The sequence below is a fragment of the Argentina silus genome (assembly GCF_951799395.1).
Source record: "Argentina silus genome assembly, chromosome: 6".
Lineage (NCBI taxonomy): Eukaryota > Metazoa > Chordata > Actinopteri > Argentiniformes > Argentinidae > Argentina > Argentina silus.
The window spans coordinates 6872413-6894220 of NC_139660.1; the positions used below are offsets into that span (position 1 = coordinate 6872413).

Genomic DNA, 21808 nt, shown 5'->3' on the forward strand with positions numbered 1-21808 from the left:
ATAAATGCATTAATTATTGGCAACTGACCTACTTTTGACTAACAATCGAAATATCATATTACATCTCACTGCTTTTGGAGGAGTACTGTAAACAAACAAAAAACTAAATTCTACATTTTCTGTTGAAGTTCTGAGTTCGTTTATCATTGCGGTCTTATGGTACCAAAATCTGTAACCAAACTTCAAGCTTAAAAAATGAAAACAAAAACAAAGAAAATTGACCACAGAGGTCCATGACACAGGAATTGACTGTAATTGTACATCCATGACCGCATCGAGTCCAATCTGACCACAGCCGTGTGTGCTTCCGGTCCATCATGACCACATCTGGTCCGTTCTTCCTCTGCTGCACGTCTGCTTCTATTGGGTTCTGAGCTGGTAGTCTGGGAAACCAGGGGAAATGAGGATTTAGTGAATGAACAGAGAGAGAAAAACAGGGAGAAGAAAAATTGAAAAAGCTTCAATACAACCAATCACAAGATCGATTGAGTCATATTTACTAGGGTCTACAGACGACAACGTACTGTAGGTTTGGGTTTGAGGAGTAGCAAAGGCTTACGGAGAGAGGCCACTCCCCTTCCCTTCCATCTTAACCTCAAACACACAATGGTAAATAATTCGTAAAAATTAATGAGTTTTATCAGTCCCGAGGCCAAACACAAGAAAACCTGATGTGTCTCGAGGGACAGGGTTCCGCCCATTGTAAAACTAACAGAAGAAAAACAATAACTTAGAGAGAGAGAGAGCTCTTGTTCAAAAACACCAGAACCAGCTCAAGGATAAGTGTCCTTATTTTGGTTCCCTCAAACCAAAGATTGTGTGTTTGTATTCAGAATGTGGACTTAAGTTCCTCTGGTGCTATGCTTGGCAGTATCGGTCGTAAATAAACATCTTAAATGCACATACATTTACAATGGGAAGCCACGCAGCTGTGTTGAGTTTGGGTTCTCTACTCAGGCCAAGATCTGACTGCTTATCTCTTCAGGAATCTGAGTTTGGAGTAGAGGTGAGCATGACATCCGTACACTCCCTCACACACTCACACAGGGTTGTGTACTTGTGTGTGTGTTCGTCTGTGTGTGTGTGTGTGTGTGTGTGTGCGCGTGCGTGTGTGTGAGTAAGTGCGTCTGTGTGTGTGTCCTACACGTCACGATGAGGGCAAGCACGCAGCATGGGCCGGATTTAAGGAGATCAGTACCGTCTGTTAGTGGAAACCTCTCCAAAATCGCACTCTTAGCCTAAAGAACACAGCCTCGATTTCTATAATGATAACAATAAAAAAACAGCCGTTTGTTATGGAAACAGTGTGGTGTGTGGAACGTTAGACAAAGAGTGATGAAACCGCTCGACCCCTAAGCCCAAAGTATCTGGTTTTCATTTGCCTTCAAATCATATCTGCTTTAGGAGCAATTAAGTGCAAAGCCTATGGTGGAGCTTTGTTTCTGTGGTTGCTAGGGGAAACCTGGGGCACTGGGAACAATACTAATAGAGTATTGTTACGTGGGTTGAAAACATAACGCACTAACATATTTGTCATTAATTTAACATGCGACTGTGGTTTGGGAAATTATTTGCCAAATTCAGTAGTTATGAGGCGTCCAACACAAAGACGTTCTTGCCACATACGCTGATCTCCATAACATATTTACTTCTGAGACTCGCTGTTTGTTGCCTGAATGCAGGAATGGAGGTTACATATTTTTTTTGGTACGAACACAACTAGCCTAAACATTTATGGCCCTGCTCACAAACTTGTTTTACACTCCAACCTAACAAATGCACATTATACTATTATGTAACACAAAACCCTTTCTTTAAGACTGAACGACTTTTCATGCAAGTCTTTCATCCAGTCTACACATCAGTCTAAATGACACGAGGCAGGGTAGCTATTTTTAATTGTAGCGTGTACAGGCCATGGGCTAGACAATGGGTCTGGTGGCTGATTCCCTCCTAGAAAATGACTGTCCTCTACACCATCAAACACATGTTGGTTTCCTATACGGCTTTGGAGCAAGCAGAACATTAAAGGGGGAGAGGAAGACAGCCTAAGTCTTCAGGACTACTTTAGCTGTGGTAATTGATAGGCAGTGTTTAAAGGCCTTTACTGCACGATCATGGGAGGTCTCTAATTTGGCCCTACGCCCCTCTCCCCCTAAACAGACGCACACATAGGAACGCAGGCAAACACACACACACACACGTGGCTCTATGCAGTGACAATGCCGTTGCCAGGCTCTGCTGACTCAGGATCCTGGTCTTGGCACAGACAGACAGACAGCCAGACAGCCACAGACACACAAACACACAAACACACACACACACACACAACGTGCTGCTCCCTCTCCCTGGGTCACATCAAATTCCTGCCAGTGCAGCGTTAAACCACAGGTCCTTGGGGTGGCATCACCATGTTACACCACCCAACACTTTCCACCTCTCCTCACCGTCTGTCATATGACCTCAGAGCCTCCCCTACCGCCAACACAACAATCAGCCAATCATGACCTACGGCCACATCAAGGCCCTATGGCCACTCTGACAATCTGATAGGGCATTTCACTCAGAGAGAGGTAACCACCAGGCTGTCAGGCAAATAATCGGCCACAATTCTTTTTTTAAGGTGATGTGAAACGTGGTATTTAACTCATTTATTGCCGGGGGTGAATAAAGTCGCCTGTTGGTTAAAGTTGTAATGTCTCTTTTGATCATTCCAAAATTACAGAGGGAAAACAAATACTGAAAATGGTGGTGCAGTGGCAGACTGTGGTGGACACTGGCAAGGCATCAGTCTGGAAAGTGGCGCCCAGTGTGGCCACTCAACCCCAGGCCTCATCTTGATGATGCAACCAGTGAGATCAGGTGGTTGGTTGGTAGCTGGTATTCAGTTGGGGCCGTGGGGTGAACGTGGAAGTGAAACTTGGCACATCGCTGGGTGGAGAGGTGTTTTTCTCTTCACAGCTAATTTACTCTTGTTTGTACAGTAATTACCCTCGTTACCATCTCCTGTGATCTAGGATTATTTTGACAGATTATATAACCTGGCCATTTTAATAACCTGTCTGGTGAGACATAATAAACTCTGATCTCCTATTAGGATTAGGAATACCTTTAAAAACAAAAAAAAATTTATTAATTGGATTATTACTAGACCTTACTGTATGTAATATTACACCTGAAATACACTAGCATGCATCAGTAATACATAAGAGATGTAGTATGCGTATTCTTCCAAGTATGATATAATATTGCTCCTGAAATATGTCAAGATGGATATAGATTCAATTAAAAAAATATTAATATCTATCCCACAAGAGGCAGTTGTGTGTTATCGGGTAGACAAAGATGCAAACACACTGCTGAATTGTGTCCCCAAAAGAGAAGGTTTAATTATTCCAACAGGTTGAAAAATCAGTCCTTGAGTTTATAATTTGGACAAAATAGTCTCTAAATCTTCACTTTTGATGAGTCTGAGATAGAGTCCTACAGTGTGCTGGCGTCTTTCTCTTATAATGACCACATTTTAAATAATTTCTAAGGACATTCAAGATTACGTCTATATGTGCGACTGCTGTACTGTATCCAACGATCCACCCATTGTTAAGGCCTAACCCTCTCAGTATGAAATCTATATTCAAGACATAAGTAATTCAACAGACTCGCTCATGCTTGTTTTTTAATAGATCTTATCAGAACACATTTAGAGAGAGAGAGAGAGAGAGAGAGAGAGAGAGAGAGAGAGAGAGAGAGAGAGAGAAAGAGAGAGAGAGGGAGAGAGAGAGAGAGAGAGAGAGAGAGCACTGAAAAATAATGCTTTCAGTTTCTTCAGTCCAGAATTCTCCTACTCACATGTGCATTCCTAAATCATTCCTGGGCTGAATGTACTGGCAATAACCCCAAGACAAAAGGTAACATAAACATTTAAGAGCGAGGGCGTGCACGTGGGCTCCCTTTGGGCCTGCGTACATTCGTCATCTGCTAACCCCAAACTAGAGGAGGTCACATTTGCTGGCAGTCAGAGGCCTCCGGCCAGCCCTCCCAACACACACACACACACACACACACACACACACACACACACACACACACACACACACACACACACACACACACACACACACACACACACACACACACACACACACACACACACACACACTTTGCGCTGCGCTAACAGGTTCTCTGTCTCATTCCCTGAGGAGCTCTAGCCTTTTCCCCCTCCTGTGGGTTTTTTTCACTCTTGCAAAAGATAGTATCAATGTCAGAGTTGCAGCATCATTCTTAACTGCTTCAGCATGTGGGCTTATCTTCCCGTTACAGACAATAGCAGTGAAACTCATCTATCCATAAACACTGCAGCCAAACACAGCTGTCATATTCATACTGGGATTCATACTGTCAGATTTAATGGCACTTTCTGCTGCTAATGTATCATTAGAAATATTGTCTCCTGTCAGTTTAATCTCTGTTAATTGAAATGAAAAACGTTGACAGCAATTTAATGCGGATCAGCGAGTCAGACAGACAGAAAATATGCTGTTACAGTAGTTGTCTATATTTGAGCTACAGTATAGCACTACAGCTAGTTTACAACTGTTCTGTCAAGCCAGGGTGGACTTGAGCTATTAGGGCTCCACACAACGTCAAGCCTGAGCATAGACAACAACAAAGACCCCTGGACCTGCAGCCTGACCCTTCATAGAGCAGACACAAAGACAGTCTGGACCGACGATACAGCCCCTCGATTTACGCCGAAAACAAAACAAACATGCAGTCAAGAAGCTGTCTGCAGAGACTGATGTCTTCCTATGGCTGATAGGGTAAGTCATTAATATGTTGGCTGGGTCTACTCCGTGAGGGCCGGTGTGTATAACTCAGCCCCAGCCAAGGGCCATTTGTTGGGCTGTGAGACAGCTCGCCATCCGCTGCCAAGAACAACGTTATTGCCTGGCTGCTTCCTTCCTTCCTGCCAATCAGAGACGAGAGACAGGAGGGGGAGGAGCCCTGCCTCAGCCATCTGCACTGATAACCTGATCAGGAGGGCCTAGAGAGCTCGCCAGGCCTGGCCATAGAATGGACCTAGCTCTCTGCTGAATGTGCTTCAGCCAAGTCTTATGACTAGCTATGGTTGTCTCTGCGTGTTATGAGACATTGACAGTTAGTCATAATAGCTGGCTTAAGCACATACGTTCTGTCAGGTGTTTGGTAGACATCAGCGTTGTTTAATCTTTTGGGACATCTGGAGAGACGGTGTGAGACATGTTGCACTGTGGAGAGTTACAGCAGCAAGGGTGTCCATCCTTACCTCCGTTCTGTGTGATGTAACGAACCCATGGCAGAGCCTGGTAGCCACTCTTCTCAATAATCTTCAGGTAACGCACCTAGAACACAGAGAGAAGGCAACATGTAAACGTCACAACACATATCTACAGTAACACTGAGCCAATACAGAGATTATACAACGCCATTCCGCTCGGGTTCATGTTCCAGTTTCGCTCAGTGAAAGTGATTAAGCCTTATTTGAGAGAACCAGTGCACTGCAATATGAGATACAGCAACATGTGGGTTAACTATACCAGATGCTGCTGCCTTGTTGTATTTCTATATACACTTTATAACTTTAACAATGCCAAGCTTGAGGCAACACCCAGAATGTCACATATAGAAATAGCTCATACACTGTAGCTAGTCAATGTATGCAGATGATGAGAATCTTTCTCACATTGAGCACAGAAACAAACTGGTATGAAGAAGTGGTTTAGAAACGTAAGATATTAATACAAATAGGGGAACTGGCACTTCCCAATACTATGTGAAATTTCATCAAATGAACATTTTGCCTTCTTGTGAAATTACAACCTATAGACGTTCTACTGAGGGCACAGACCACACACACACACACACACACACACACACACACACACACACACACACACACACACACACACACACACACACACACACACACACACACACACACACACACACACACACACACACACACACACACACACACACACACACATATTGCATAATGCTACATAACTGGATTTACCAAATCACACCAAACCACAAGAGAGTAAAATGTGAGTGTAAGCAGAAATGCTAGAAAGCTCAAGGGGGGTAGGTCTAACCACTCTAACCAGCCATTCCAATTCCAAATGTCATTAAAATGTCATTAATTACTCCAAGGACTATAAAACACAATAGGATATCTGCACAGGTCTTCATCTCTGTGGTAATCTTATCAGTGGAATCAGTTTCTTATTCCTCCCTTATAAAACAGCTAGTTCACTGCAACGCAACGTCATTTCAACAAGGAGCACCTTTAGGCAGTATGAGGCTTGAACAGGAGAGAGAGAGAGAGAGAGAGAGAGAGAGAGAGAGAGAGAGAGAGAGAGAGAGAGACAAAGAGAGAGACAAAGAGAGAGACAAAGAGAGAGACAGAGAGAGGTGGGGGGCTTAAATTCTAAATCTAACCAAAGATAAAACACTTGCAATAATGGCCAAAGGAGAATTACAGCAACGGAGAGATTTGACAATGTGTAAATGGCCTCCGAGCACCACAGCCCAGCTCACATCACATAAATATTGTGTGTTTTATCAACACCATATGGTAGAAGATTATATTTTGTGCAGGGGAGTGAAACACTTAACACCAAGGGTACTATCAATCTAGACTGGGCTGTAATGAAGAAATAACAGGCTACATTAGGACACTAGCCCTCACAGGCTCAGAGGCACACTACAGCACTCGGCCCTGTCCGGGGCTGGGCACCCAAAATACATCCTTCACTTTCCTCTCATACAGGTGAGAGTGATGCCAGCATAAGGACTCCAACTGCCATAAAGGAATACAAAGCATTGTCTGATAAAAGGCATCAAATATGGAACAGCTTGAGAGAAGGAGCTGTCTGCTGCATTCCTCTGGGAGAGAGGGCTGTGATCCCACACACTCGTGCAAAGGCAGACTTGTGGGATGCGAACACATCATTTACTCCATAGAGGTAAATCTGTCCTGGGACCTACAATAATGTCCGTGTCAGACGAGTGCAGGGTTTGGACTGGGCAGTAAATCGCCCTGCTATTACGAACACAACGCTAAATTCCAACTATAGTTAAGGATCTGAAGGGGTGTTCTGGGCAGATCACACAGTCAATCACAATGTGATATATTTATCTATGGAAATATCTGTCTACAGTATATATATATCTATATATCTATATATATCTATCTATATATCTATATATATACATGGAAGGAGTGCCTTGGCTACCTCCGAGCTGTGTCTAGACAGTAGAGAGGCACAGCCGAGCATGAGGCTCCTCACATTGGAGGGAAGACTAGTCATTGAAAGCTGGCATATCTAACCCATAGTCTGACTGGTGTCCTTAGGTCTTACTGTGGATGTTGGCTCTTCTTAACCAGAACCAAAAGAGCACCAGATTTGGCAACGGTTTTGGGAGATGAATCTAAAAAAAAACATTTTGCGCCCATTCATTCCAAAGTTAAATATGCCATATTTCTAGGAAAACCAACAAGGCCACCATTGGATCTGAAAAAAAAAAAGTTTTCCGATGCACCATTTGCATTGGTGGTTGTCCTTGGGAATCTTTGGCTTTAGAACAAATGAGTGCAAAGAAACACTGGTCTTCAATCTGTCTTTTGGTCTCTTCAGACATTTCAACAGCTTTTTGATTTGGTCAGCATGAGCCAAGAGTTGTATCTAATTCCATGGCGATAATAGACAATACATCTGTCAAACTCAATCCAATAAATGACTAGTTTCTGAAGTTGTCCTTTGATAAAAGGATGTGACAGTTAGCAGCTGCTGATAGGTGGCAGATAATTTCTGTTTACAGCAGGAAGACATTCTTATTTATCTAATCAAGATCAAAACGATCACTGGTTTACAAAAACATTCATGTTGAGCAATAGCATTGAGTTTGCAACATAGTATAGACAGTATTTTTGATACATAGCCTAGCCTATGTACTGTGCAATGTTCAGTACACTATAAATGTAGTAGAACATGATTACATTAAGTTAGCCATGCATTCTGTTCTGGCGGTTGACAAGAACATCTCTTATGGGGGTTTGGTGGGGCACGCCACTCTGTCTACAGGAGAGGGGGAAGATAGGCCACGCCACTCTACAGGAGGGGGGGCTGGCTGTAATTATCCCCTGGAGGAGGGAGATGAGCCCTGATGTGGCTTCTACCCCCCACCCACCACCCCCCACCTCACCCCTGCCATCATCAGGCTATAAAAACCCAGGCGAACCCAAACCGCCTGGTGGTAAACTTCCCTTTTCTACCTCAGAAGGGGATATGGCTGGGGGGCTTAATGCACATCTGCCCCTTCCCCATGCGCCTGGCTGTGGGGTGGTGGGTGAAACAACACTTTGATATGCTCTGATATACGACCCTGTCTAATTAAGAAGATGATGATGTGGTTACCTTTTTTTTTTTAAGAAAAAAAAAGGAACTGTACCATGTCGTGTGTGAGAGACAAGGGGAGCGTGTAGAGAGTGAGTGCTCATGCAGGCACATGTATACAACAGCAAATAACCACACACACACACACACACACACACACACACACACACACACACACACACACACACACATTACTAAATGGCGTGCTCCCTGTAATAAGTACAGGCTGCCTAACTGTTCCCTCTGTGCTACCAGAGATCCTTGGTGGCGTGTGATAGAGCGTGGTGCGGTGGTGTGCAGTGCAGTGTGGTGGGCTCTGCTGGGGTGACCACAGGGGCTCTGCACAGTTTAAGAGGACCTGGAACACCAGCGAAGCGGCCTTGGGGTCAGCCAAGGCCACAAAATAGCTCCTCATCAAACCCCCCCTAAATAGTAGCTTCCAGCAGCTAATGGTAGCATCCCTCTCATGACGTCTCCATTGATCTCTGCCTGACTGGGTTATTCTGAGGAGCTGCGGTCGGGTTTGCGACCGACTCACTCTTTCCCTGTTCAAGGTGCCCTTACTACGGAGGTTGGCTAAGTAAGTAAGTGTGGCTGAACTGTGGATGCATCTTCAAGTGATGAGGAAACCTCGCCTCCTGAGGACGTTCACTGGTAGAAGACTACGACAGCAAGGCAACATCAGCCTCCACCAGTCACTGTATTACAGTGGAAAATACCTTACTGTCCTAATTATTTTCACATTACTGGCCGAACTTCCTGATTTTCAGAGGAATTCAAGAGAAGTCTTAGGCAATCAACTGTTGCGCATATCTCAGCGGGATGCTTATTATTGGATGAATAATGAGGCTACGGTAGAGCAGGGTAATGTGAAAATGGCATCAAAGACATAGAAAGGCTCTCATTCAGAAGCGCACGTTTGTCTGTACATTTGTGTATAGAGACGCACTGTTGTTTTATGTCTGTTATAAAGACAAAGAAAAAATGGATTAACAACTACCCTGAAAAAAAGAGTGTGTTTTGAATGTCTATGACTTCATCTAGCATATCTACAGAGGAACGACTGAAATAAGGAAACACTGAGAGAACAAGGTGGAGGTGGAGTGTTCATACAAACGTAAGGAAAGTCATCCCTGCACATATGTACTTCTGGTATTTAAGGTGAGGTGACACACCTGTGAACTGATATCACCCCTGTGAGAAGTACCATGACACACTCATTTACAGTCTGACACAATGGGAGTACGGATGACAGCCTCATGTTTCTCTCTTTCTCCCGCTTTATAGACTCGTAACTCAACTGTGATAATCTATCATGAAACTGTGCATCCAGTAATCTACATTGTGTTTTAGGCCCGTTAAGCTGAGAGGTCCCTCGGCAGACTTAAAATCCTAGTTCTCCAGAATGGTGTAACATTTCGTAATCATGGCTTTGTATTCCTAGGGAGCCATTCCTGTGTGGAGACTCAAAAACAGTTTGTTTTACTGCTGACATGAGAGGGCGTGCGTTTTTGATAAAGACGCAAGTCTTCTGTGTTCATTTATCACCAGGAAATTAAGAAACAAAGGGACAAGGCGAAGGGAGCCCCTCTGAGCCAATGAAAGGGCTTTCCTTTGATTCTCTCTGCCATGATGTCGTTTCCCTAGTGGCAGATCTGAGAGCTGATTGGACAGTCCCAGGGGACCCACAACACAAGGGGGACTGAGGGGAGAGTGAAGCCGACCCACAATGCAAATCCCCCTCTTTTATGTAGACAAAGTTTAGACCATCAGATCCTCATCATAATGATGAATAATGATCAAAACATTACCTCAATAAAATAACACCTTTTGAAGAAATAAGAGCACTAAGGCAATTAGTTTGACAGATGCATATTGCTGGGTATCTGGAACCTGTCCTGAGTTATTTCATCTGCACATGTTCTGCCCTTTCTCTCCATAGCGCAGGCTGTCAGCCTTCAGCCTTCTAGTGTTACAGACCAATTGAATTATCTGCAGCCATAAACAGCAGTCTCAACCTCAAGCAGGCACACTTCGGTTCCCAACTCAGGCACCTTGATACCATTACTGACCATAGTGTTACAACAGCGCCACCCTGTGTTAGTGAGAGTCACTCTTACAGTGTAACAATGGTATGAGAGAGACCCCTGTAGGTTTAAATGGATACTGCAAGATTGAGGCTCACCTGGATCCCAGAGGTGGTGAAGTAGGGGATCTCAAACTTGACACTGATGGGGGGCTTCCCCTCCTTATCCTCCGCATCCACACTGGGCAGGCCAAAATGGGCCCTCATCAGATACTCCTTACCCCCCTGGGACAAAACAACACAGAGAAGAGGATTCATGGATGCTTCTCCTGTTTACCTGCCTATTCATCCTGGCTAGCTATAACCATTTGTTAAAAAGAGGCCTAAGAACTGTCATTATAATATCTGTTTCTGTGGTTAGGATGTCGACATTGTTTGACAAAATGTTTGACAACACAAACAACTGTAACATTTTGCTAAGAGAGCTTCAGATGAATATGTTTGGGTTATATTAACAAACATTAACATATTCAGTGTGCAAGAATGTGTTGTTGCCAACTATCTGACTGGAGGCACATAGAAGACATTACAGCAGTACTGTGTGTGTGTTCTACTCTACTCTGTTCTGTTCTACTGTGCATGTTGTGTCTTCTACTCTACTGTGTATGCTGTGTTCTACTCACAGGGAATGACTTGATTGACCAGATGACCTTGCTGCTCTCAGGGATCCACTTCACACTGCCCACCGTGGTCTTGAACTTGGGAGAATCTGCATCTGTCGGCACGGGGATGTGGATCTCTACGTTGTTGGCTGTGGACCTCCTCTTGAACTGACTCTTAGCCTGATGGAGGGAGAGGGATGAGGGGGGAGGGGGGAGATACAGTATATGCTGTGTTGGCCACACATTGTTGTGTTTATACTATTTTAGTGGACAGAGAACGACAAATACATGAGACGACACCAGACCATTACTGTACTGTATGTGGCTTTGCGTTTCTGATTGATTGATAGATAGTAATGCCAGGCAGCTAATGTAGAGAATCAGAGCTAGTGTTTACCTTGATCATGTACTCAATCCTGCTGTGGGAGTGTTTCTCTATCACTGACTCTATCCAGATCAGGGGCTTCACCTTGGGACAATACATACCAGAGGCTTTTAGACATAGAGCTCCACAACTGTATAGTATATTATCCTTGATATTATTACTTTTAATTCATGTAAGGTCACCTTCAGAACCAAGGGAGAAGACTAATAAGGGAAATGTTCTTATTGCAGTACTATTAATACTACTGTCTTATTGCAGTACTATTAATACTACACTGGTATAGTCAAACCATGTCAAGTGTCTCATACGTACGTGTGTGTTGAGGCGGTAGGACATGAGCTCAAACTCTCCATCAGGCGGTATGAAGGAGATGGTTCGGTCATTCTCAAACCGCGAGAGACGGACACACTGGTGGAACTTCACATCCTCCAGCTCCACTGACTTACTCTTCCCTCCTGGGAAGAGAGAGAGAGAGGGAAGGGAGAGGGGGGGGGGAGCGGGGGAGAGAGAGAGACAGACAGACATACAGACAGACAGACAGAGAGAGAGAGAGAGAGAGAGAGAGAGAGAGAGAGAAGGGGGCATGAGATGTATACTTGAAGGGAGAAATAAAGTATCGAGATACAGAGAATGACACAGAGTGAAGAGGAACTCACGTCCGGTGTTCTCAAACAGAACCTTGTCGTTGAGCCCCAGACGCAGCTCAGGCATACCAGACAGGAAGACACGCATCTTTATGGAGCCAACGATCTCACTACGCAGAACGTTACCATTGGCACTGACCTGCATAGAGGAGAAGGAGGGAGGCCATCTTAGAAGAGTGGACTGGTGAGTTGAGACTCACCCCAATGTGTTTGTTTAAGGGCCAATGGTGCTCATTGACAAGAATAACACTGTGTTATGCTACATGGATAGGCACCATCTTGGACCTTGGATTAAGACTTAATCATCCAAAACAGTATGACACACATACAATAAGGGAGTGGGACCACTGGAGAACTTTGCACCTCACCAGGAGATTAACAGACTCGATAACGTCCAGGAAGACTTCGTTCTTCCTGTACTTGATGCCCTCTGACCTCCAGGACACAGCATTGGTGACGGTGGCAGGGGGACGTGGGGCGCCCGTGTCCAGCTTGTGCCCCTCTTGAGTGATGTACCTGGGGACCAACAGTGACATGGGGAACAAAAAGAGGCAGGGTGGAAGAGAAGACAATAACTAAAGGAACAGTCTAGTATCTGCAGTCACAATGTGTGTTTGGGCACAATTAAAGACACAATTGGTCTTATTGAGGATTTGAATTGGTTTTATATGAGGCAGCTATCTACAGCCAATCAAGAAACGTTTAACAGATGGATGAGAGACTGGATTCTTACTCTTGAAGGATCTTGCTGTCAGTAGTCTGAGGGTAGCCAAAGTCCATCAGCTCATCCATCAACTCATAAATTATAACAAAGTTATCTCTGATACTCTCCTCTTCTAATTCCTTAAAATACTCTGAGAAAACCTGTAAAGACAATATCAATGAATCACTTTGAGCAAAGCAGGCCCACTCATTTCCTTATAAACCTGTATCAGTAACACTAAGACATTAAAATGTTTTTATACCTGTGTTATAACACTGTAATTACTGTAGTAACAAGATTGTAAAGTTGCTCCACTTGTGCAATAACAAAACATTAAGAAAATTACATAAAATTAAGAAATAACAACATGTTAATAATACAATGTTGTTGTTACTAGAGTGTTATTACCCCTTCATTTTAATAACTCAAAACACACCTGGATTATTTTGTAGAGGAAGGAGAAAACCAAGGAGACACAAGCGTTTTTCTTTGACGTTGCTACAACTGACAGAACATGGGTTAAGGTGAATGGTTAATGTTGGTCTGAGGAGAATAACATAACATAAGATTCTATTCCCTACTATACAGCCAACAGTCTCCTGTCATTTACAGACACAGGTGAGTGCATATACATTTTACATTTTCAGAGAGCAAAAAAACTATTTCCATAAATTGTTTTTAAAAAGTTTCCATAGATTCCTAAAATTATCAGTAACATTACCATGGTTTGTGAAGGTTTCTGAAACTTAGCGTAAACAGTATTTGCATGAAATAGACTTGTTAACATGGCCTACTAACATGGAAAACATACCATGACCTATGCATCAAACCAACCAAACACTCTTTTTACACAATGCAACCTGAAAAATGCATTTTTCCCATTTGTGCATAGGGGCTCTTCTATAGACCATTGACTATAACCACATTTATAAGAGGTTGAGCCCCGGACAGTAAGGATACGGTACAGGTTGTTGTGTTTGATCCACATGAAGCGGACCCCTCCATGGGCCAGTATAGGGGACAAGTTGCCCTCCTCCTCTTTGTCCATCAGGATGGGCATAAAGTGCTCAATCTCTGACATGTCCACATCTCCTCTGTAATTGCGACAGACCAGGACCTGGAGAAGATAAGACATGAGCTTCTCTCTCTGTGCATCACACCAGTCCAGCTGGTGTGGGTGGGAGTTCATTTCAGAGCTGTGTCAACATCATTTATTAGGACAAGCATGATGATGTTTGATGTCATGTTATAAATATTATGCACCATGATGTGTACTTATGACATGTTCTATGTCTTTATTATGAGAAACTGTGTCTGGTATGAATTTGCCCTGCCCCATTGGCCTTACCTTGCCTTTGAGGTCTAACACATACACCGCACTTGCTGACATGGTGACTTCTGGCTCGTTGTAACCCTTGTATGAGGCGATACGCGTGCAGTAATTTATAATATCTAGATATCTAAAAATAAAAGTATTCGGCGGTACGGTAGCATCCACCTAGAAGGGCTCGGTGCTGCTTGCTACCATCGAGCCGGACCGGTTTCTTGCCCACGTCACAACCCGGAAGGTGACAAATCGTCCTTTTCCGGGAAGCTGTCACAGCCTCTGACACACAGCGTATTCAGCGTTACGCCTCCTATTCCAAGTCTCTTAACATTGGCAAATAGACTATTTAGAATTTCGACATTTTAAGCTTATGCCAGTTATGATGTTAATTCTTTCTTGGTCGAATATATGAGTTCACCGTCCAGCTTGCAAAATGAACATGTGACTTCAGAAACCAAATATATTTGTGCATTTATTGCAGCTATGACTTATTTCATGACCTCCCCAATGGTTAGATGGAGGTTGGGGTTGTGCTTCTATCACAACATGAGATCGAAGAGAATTGGACTTAGCCCTGTAAAAGGCAAGTGAGAAGCTACAACTAACTAAACAAGTATTGACCTGGATGTGAGAATAAAAGTCTATTGAATGAGATCAGTGTTTACACTTATTTAGAGAGTATTGTTGTTGCTCAATAGTTTAATCAGTGATTTACCTTCTAGACCAACAGCTAAGAGCATTATGCTTTTCTGATCAAAGGCATAAGGGTGTGTGTTCAGCTCAGGAAAGCACAGAGAGATTCAGAGTTGCTAAACAACCACTACCTGCCCATTGGAGGTAAGCATACAATCCCATTCAAACCTCACAATATTATCTTTCAGTGGTGTTCCTAGCTGTAATCATGTTTCATGGCATAATAGCATTCTGGCCCATAATTTGTCAACACCCCACCAAATCCATCCAGTCAGCTTTCTTTGAACTTTGAAAACAGGAGAAAACCGATTTGAGGAACTTGAATAGGGTTGTGTTTCCCTACAGGCGACACTGCTTCCAGTGGGATGGGACTCGAGGGCTATTCTCCAGGGGTGGTGGGGGGAGCTCCAAGCAGCAGACCCTGGAGGACATCGCCAAGAACATCAGAGAGGGAGAGTACAAAAGGATTGTGGTGATGGCCGGGGCGGGGATCAGCACCCCTAGTGGCATACCGGACTTCAGGTGACAGGATCTGGAGACATGGCTTTCCGCACCCTCCTGGCTCCTCATACTATGACCATGTCCTTGCCTAGCTCTCTAGACAATGGTAGATCTGAGGTGATTGGATAGGTATATGCATGTAGCTCTACCTTGCCCTCTGATAGGCTTTGTGGAATTGTCAGCATCCTGCTTTATATCTATCCATTCCTTTCAGATACACACTCACTGACTTACCGCTGGATGAGACGTTATGTGGCTAGGCCTCTCATGTAAAAGGTTGTTTTTTTTCTCCCTCCTTTAACAGGTCCCCTGGCAGTGGCCTTTATGACAACCTCCAACAGTACGACCTGCCATATGCAGAAGCCATATTTGAGATCAACTTCTTTCACCACAACCCCAAGCCCTTCTTTGCCCTTGCTAAAGAACTTTACCCTGGGAACTACCAGCCCAACTTGACACACTACTTTGTACGACTCCTCCATGACAAGGGTCAGCTTCTCAGGATGTACACACAGAATATTGATGGGTTGGAAAGATGTAAGTTTGATCTCAATTAGTCTTATAAGAAGAAATCTGTACAATTTCATATTTTACACAGGAAATTGTGTGTGTGTGTGTGTGTGTGTGTGTGTGTGTGTGTGTGTGTGTGTGTGTGTGTGTGTGTCTAGTGGCAGGGATTCCTCCTGGGATGCTGGTGGAGGCACATGGCACATTTGCTACTGCTACTTGTACTGTGTGTCGGAGCGAATACAAGGGAGAAGAGCTGCGTGTGAGTTGGTCATACCACTGCTACAGAATTATTGTATATCATTTTGTTATTAAGCCTGTCCAGCTTTTTTTTTTCAAATCAGCTCAACTCTCTGGCAGTAAGCTCAAGTGTCCTAATCACATGTATTGTTTTGATTGTATGTATGTCTCTTGTGTGTCTCCTTTCTCTTTATCAGCCTGATGTGATGACGGGGGTGGTTCCTAAGTGTCCCACCTGTAAGGGCGTGGTCAAGCCTGACATCGTCTTCTTCGGGGAAGAGCTTCCTCTGCAATTCTTTAAGTACATGCAAGACTTCCCTCTGGCCGACCTGCTCATCATCATGGGCACTTCTCTAGAGGTGAGGGCTGGGGCCTGGAGCAGACACCTTTCACCCAGTAGGGATAGGGTTTCCCTGTTAACAGGCCAGGATATACATGATTGTTAGTTCTCGATTTTCATCTGAGCACAAAGCAACACTTTCATCAAAAGCCCGTGTGTTCAGCTTTAAAAGCCCAGATACAAGTCATGGTAGAGTTATGAGTTATACATATATCTGTAACAGAAGAACCATCAGGACATTACTATTTGAGTGACCTTGAATGACTGTCATTCTACTCTGGTTCTGTAGGTGGAGCCTTTTGCCAGTCTGGCCGGGGCTGTGCGTGGGTCAGTCCCTCGTCTCCTCATCAACCGGGACCTGGTGGGGCCATTCGCCTGGGGGACCCCACGGCACAATGATGTAGCCCAGCAAGGGGATGTGGTTGGTGGGGTACAAGCGCTCTCTGATGCTTTGGGCTGGACACAGGAGCTGGAGGCTCTCATGGCTGTCAATACTGAGAAGGTTGGTCATGCATGCACGCACGCACGCACACACACACACACACACACACACACACACACACACACACACACACACACACGTATGTTGCCTGCTTGTTTACGGTTAAGTTAAAGTTACTAACCTTGAAATACAAAGCCATCTCACCATGTGGACATTCACTGCCATCTGCAGCCTACAGAGAAGAGGGAGGAATGAGACTGTGTCAACTTTACGTCAACTCACAGAACTCAATCCAGCCTCAGAGCCTTCAATGGACGATCAACAGACTTCAACAGAATGAATGATCCACACACCATCGTCTTGTTTGTCCATAACCACTCCAATACCGTGCTGGATTTCTGACTTGTGAGACTATACTGCATACAATCAACACAGAAGCAATGGTTGTCTGGTCTAAAGAAGAGTCCTAGGAAAGCATCAGTGTGTTTTATTTCCCATGCTGCTGTGCTGAGCATCTCTCTCATACATTTGGGGGCAGATATCCACACTTTTAAAGTCACTCAGGATCATTACTCCTCACAGTAATGATGTTATTCAGTGACAAATCAACTTTCTGTTGCTCAGATCTTGACACAATGTAATGGGCTGCATGTTCTGTTGCAGCCATATGAAGGGAATTGTGAATTAATGTAACAGGTTGTATTTAATTAGTCAATTGAGATTTATTAGTGTGAAATATGCAAATAACTTGAATCATTATTCTGTGTTCTCTCTTATGCAGTTTTGGGTTAACAATTCACACCTTATTGATTGCACAGCTGAGGTTTTGTTGTCAACCATTAGAACTAATAAAACTTGAGATGAGCATGGATACAAGTCAAAAGCTTTTTTTATCTATTTTTTTTAGCTATAAGACTTGCTGAATCATACTGTTTAGCACCTCTGAGTTTACATGGGTCATTGATTAATTAAATGGAATCAAATGAATATAGTTTAACTGTGTTTAAGGTCAATTCAGTTAACAAGTTGGTTTTACAATGGAAATGTTTCAAAATGTAGCTGGGCCGATGGAAATCAATTCTATCTTGTATTCTAATCAAGTGTCATCTTCTCTACAGCAATTGATAAGCCAACATATAACCATATACAACCATAAAGAGAAGTAAATCATTTTAATCAAATCCATAATTTTACAGCAAGAGTGATCTTAAAGCAATTTAAATTCTGCTGATGCATATTAAACCAAAATGTATTCACACAAATTACCACATTATAAAATGAAACTTTAATGAGCAACAGAAATGTACAGTGTAGTATGCAACAAGAGATATTACAGATGTTTTAAAATATCACCCAATGGGCAAAAGAAAAGTAAATTCTAAGCATTCTAAGACAAAAGCAGTCCAGAAATCCTCTTCATTTGGTCCAGCTGACCTTGGGGATATCATAATGTTCTGTCAGGGTGTCCAGGTGACGGTTGAAATCCTGTAATGAAACAAAGTCAGGACACTCCAAATCTGAGTTTATACACACCAGGGTTCTCCGCCTCTGTTACTGGAGAGCTACATTGCGTGAAAGTATTTGTTCCAGGCCAGCGCTAGAACACACCTGATTCAACTACTGTAGTCCACTTCATACTTCAGACTGAATATTTAGAACAGGTATTACAGTGCAGAGCTGGAACAAATACTTGCACACCCAGTAGCTCTACTGGACAAGAGTTGAGGAACCTCTGTCCATGCATCAGTGCTGCATGCTAGAACCTGACCTAGACATATCTCCCTTATGTTTTTAAATGCATTGTAGTGTAGACAAATAACAAAATATTACCTCAACTCTGCGCTTGTGAGTTTTTTCAGCTTTGTTCAAAATCCTCTCCATTTGCTGAAAGACATAAGATAGGATATTAATATATGTTTTCAAGAAAGAAAACAGGTCAACATATATCTGACTAAGGTTTGGAATTTACCCTGACACTGGAAATCAAATGATTAGGTTTTTTGCATTGCAAGACCAACATTCTCTCACTGCTTTGTGGTCTACGATCATTAAATGGTCCATGATGATTCTTCATATAACTTAGGATAAAATTACCCTCTTCTCTTGCATCTTGTCAAAAGCTAATTGTGCTGGTGTTCTTTTGTCAACGTATCCTCGGTTGGCCTCATCCTCTTCGTTTTGATTTGTCACGGCCTGCTGCTCCAAACGCTTCCTCTCCTTCTCCCTTTTCTTCTTTCTAAACAGAAAGGATTTGACATCATACGAAGGGATGAGGAATAGACCAATAATACATTGCGCAATACAAAATGGCAAGCGAATTACAAGCGATGGCGTAAATACAAAACAGCTGTCCATCCTAACTTAATAGACAGGCTTTGTCTGCATACAAAAGCAAACACATAAGTGTTTCATCAAATCTATACATACACAGTCATAAACACAAAATAGTAAACGAAAAAGATTTAGATTGTCTGGCTGGCAAGATTGTGTGCTCACGTTGCCGTGGCGAGCAAACAATTGGACTATCCTTTCTCACATAGCTGGAATAGCGGATAGATAAAACATTCCGTAAACGTCATTGGAATATATGTATTGCCTAGTTGTGAATTAATAACACGAAATACATACTTCTTCCCCGCTGAAATGCTTCCAAGTCCTTTCAATTTCAGAGAGCCTTTCTGGACGGTAGCGTACTCCGACATTTTCGGGGGCGACGTGAAATTCTTCCTTTCGATGTTATTGTGGACAGATCGAGAAATGTAGTTTTGCTTGGAATAGTTGCTCTTTGCTGCCACCTACCGCGCCGGGGTAGTAGCAACATTCATTCCTATGGTGCTGCATGCATTCCTCCCACAGAGCGGCAGTAATGTACCATCAATGATACAGTGCAGTCGTATCTTTTCTGTCAAGAAGAAGTTGTTACCGGAAATAGGATAATGAATGTCAAACACACGCATGGTGGCCTGTTGTAATAGCTAACCCCAACGAAAGAAAGGATGGCAGGGTACGGGTTATTCTGCTCTACAATGCGAATGAAATGCCTTGCAACCAATACACCTGTGGGGCTTTGTATTAATAAACTGGTGTACAGAATTCCAACGTGCGGTTACGCCAAGAAGGTTGGTGAGTGCTGGTCCTCTCTCCTTGCTTAAGCATAAATATTCAGAAGTAGCTTTTGGTTCTAGTCTCACCTTCATTACCAGATACTGTTCTTGAAAATGTTACCCCCTGGATAAGCTTAGAAGAAATTAATCAGCTGCACACGCCCAATGACAGTTGCTGTCAATCAACTGTGTACGCCCTTGCCTGTATGCTTCTGTACAACAGCCCAAACCTGTAGCATCTCTGGTGGTTACAGCTCCTCTCACCCTGTTTAACGGCAGGATTTGTGATTTAAACCCAGCCACTGCTGTGCTCTCCTCAATTTCTCCAATAGCACTGCTGAATGTTTACAAACATTCACCTCATGGTTATGGTATCAAGCACCAAACCACTTGTAGCCAACACTTTTCACCGATCAATATATTGTGTACATTTCAAATACACTGCAGGTATATTGTAGCTATGATGAATGTGTTAATATGACTAAAAATATTCTTGGAAACACTGGTGAGGTAAATATTTCAGTGTAAATCTATGCTCTACTTTATGGTCACAATGCCCACAGTGCTAGAGACAGACTTCCTGTCACAACTTCCTGTGAACAAATGTTAAAATAACTCTTTCACAGCCTTGCACGTAATCACAGTTCTATCTTCCAAGACTTCTCAATATTGCCTCTATAATGTAATCAAGGGGGTGGAACAAGTAAACCTGGCTGACCTGTGCCTTTTATCCTAAAGGGGCCCTTTAGTGAAGAAAATGTAAAATTAGCTTTCAATTGATGTCTGGTAATATGCATTTTTCTAGCATCAGAGTCACATTTACGTATTTTGGTTGTTCCCATTTGTGTCATCTTGTCTCCTCTCCTCTCTCTCTCAGTTGCCAAGGGGAAGGGCAAAGGCATGGTGAAAGATGTCCAGACTGGTCCAGAGGTGTGTAAGGACCCTGTGAAGCTGACCTCTCATGCTGTTGGGGTCAACATCTTCAAGCAGGGGGAGGACCCTGTACTGAAACCTTGTGAGGAATACCCAGAGTGGTATGTGCTCAGAATATAGTACTATTACCTTGAGAAAGTAATGTGAAATATGTTGTGGTGTTTGGGAACATTTTGAGATGTAGGTCTAACTTTAATGTGCTCCTGTATCAAATAGAAGTCAATAATGCCCTCCTGTCTCCTGTCCACAAATAGCATGTTTTATCAACTTGTTATATGCTTTGTTATTGATGTGTAATTCTTTTAACTACATGATCTCTGCTGCCTCCTCTGTCTCCCAGGCTGTTCCAATTGGAGTTGGGAACCCCTAAGAAACTCAAAGAGCTGGAGCCTGATAGCCGTGAATACTGGAAGGTCCTGAGGAAGGAGCACATGTGGCGCTTCAACAGACTACACAAAGGGAAGAAGCTGTAGGAGATAGAGCAGAGATGCAGACACAGAGTCCCTCCATGTGCTGTGGACATCAGACACTGCAGCATTGCTGTAACCACCTGACTGACAATACTTTCAGCCTCTATCTTTCTGATGATACAGAAATTCCACCATGAACACAGCTCCTAATGGCTCTTGCTTCAAATTTGAACTTTGTCATGAGTAAAGTTTAACTGTTAGAACTGTCATCTGATGATACAATGATAGATGATAGAAGGCATGATACAAGACAGTGGTTGAGAGAATTCTGAAATAAATGGATGGCCTTGTCTGAGAACCCCTAACATACCTTTTGAGGTCTACTTGTTTCATGTCAGATTATGTTTATTAATATTGAATAAATATTGTTTTTTTGAATTAAATTGAGAATGT

General features: G+C 43.2%; 4 protein-coding genes across 4 annotated transcripts in view; 2 read left to right on the plus strand and 2 right to left on the minus strand.

Moving 5' to 3' along the window:
• The window catches only part of LOC310805919 (AP-1 complex subunit mu-1), a 15548-nt gene extending 1143 nt beyond the window's left edge, over positions 1-14405 (minus strand). Inside the window, exons 1-12 of the mRNA XM_083671790.1 lie at positions 14207-14405; positions 13819-13975; positions 13295-13362; positions 12889-13019; positions 12524-12671; positions 12168-12294; positions 11824-11966; positions 11524-11595; positions 11148-11306; positions 10624-10749; positions 5306-5381; positions 1-383 (exon numbers count right to left, since the gene is read on the minus strand). The exon at positions 1-383 is cut by the window's left edge and continues 1143 nt beyond it. Coding sequence (XP_083527916.1) covers positions 361-383; positions 5306-5381; positions 10624-10749; positions 11148-11306; positions 11524-11595; positions 11824-11966; positions 12168-12294; positions 12524-12671; positions 12889-13019; positions 13295-13362; positions 13819-13975; positions 14207-14248 — 1272 coding nt within the window. The 5' untranslated portion in view covers positions 14249-14405 and the 3' untranslated portion in view covers positions 1-360. The remainder of the gene's footprint in view (positions 384-5305; positions 5382-10623; positions 10750-11147; positions 11307-11523; positions 11596-11823; positions 11967-12167; positions 12295-12523; positions 12672-12888; positions 13020-13294; positions 13363-13818; positions 13976-14206) is intronic.
• A 102-nt stretch (positions 14406-14507) lies between these two features.
• On the plus strand, positions 14508-17912 carry sirt3 (sirtuin 3). Its single transcript, XM_083672269.1, has 8 exons — positions 14508-14768; positions 14908-15022; positions 15224-15400; positions 15684-15916; positions 16048-16148; positions 16324-16485; positions 16756-16968; positions 17140-17912. The coding sequence occupies exons 1-8, from the start codon at positions 14594-14596 to the stop codon at positions 17161-17163; spliced, it is 1200 nt and encodes a 399-aa protein (XP_083528395.1). The 5' UTR covers positions 14508-14593; the 3' UTR covers positions 17164-17912.
• Positions 17913-18053: 141 nt separating this feature from the next.
• Positions 18054-19642, minus strand: fam32a (family with sequence similarity 32 member A). The gene is made up of 4 exons (XM_083672270.1): positions 19537-19642; positions 19003-19144; positions 18739-18792; positions 18054-18393 (listed from the first exon to the last, which is right to left on the minus strand). The coding sequence occupies exons 1-4, from the start codon at positions 19608-19610 to the stop codon at positions 18325-18327; spliced, it is 339 nt and encodes a 112-aa protein (XP_083528396.1). The 5' UTR covers positions 19611-19642; the 3' UTR covers positions 18054-18324.
• Positions 19643-19831: 189 nt separating this feature from the next.
• mrpl54 (mitochondrial ribosomal protein L54) lies at positions 19832-21792 on the plus strand. Its single transcript, XM_083671266.1, has 3 exons — positions 19832-20031; positions 20890-21046; positions 21286-21792. The coding sequence occupies exons 1-3, from the start codon at positions 19905-19907 to the stop codon at positions 21416-21418; spliced, it is 417 nt and encodes a 138-aa protein (XP_083527392.1). The 5' UTR covers positions 19832-19904; the 3' UTR covers positions 21419-21792.
• Positions 21793-21808: the final 16 nt, after the last annotated feature.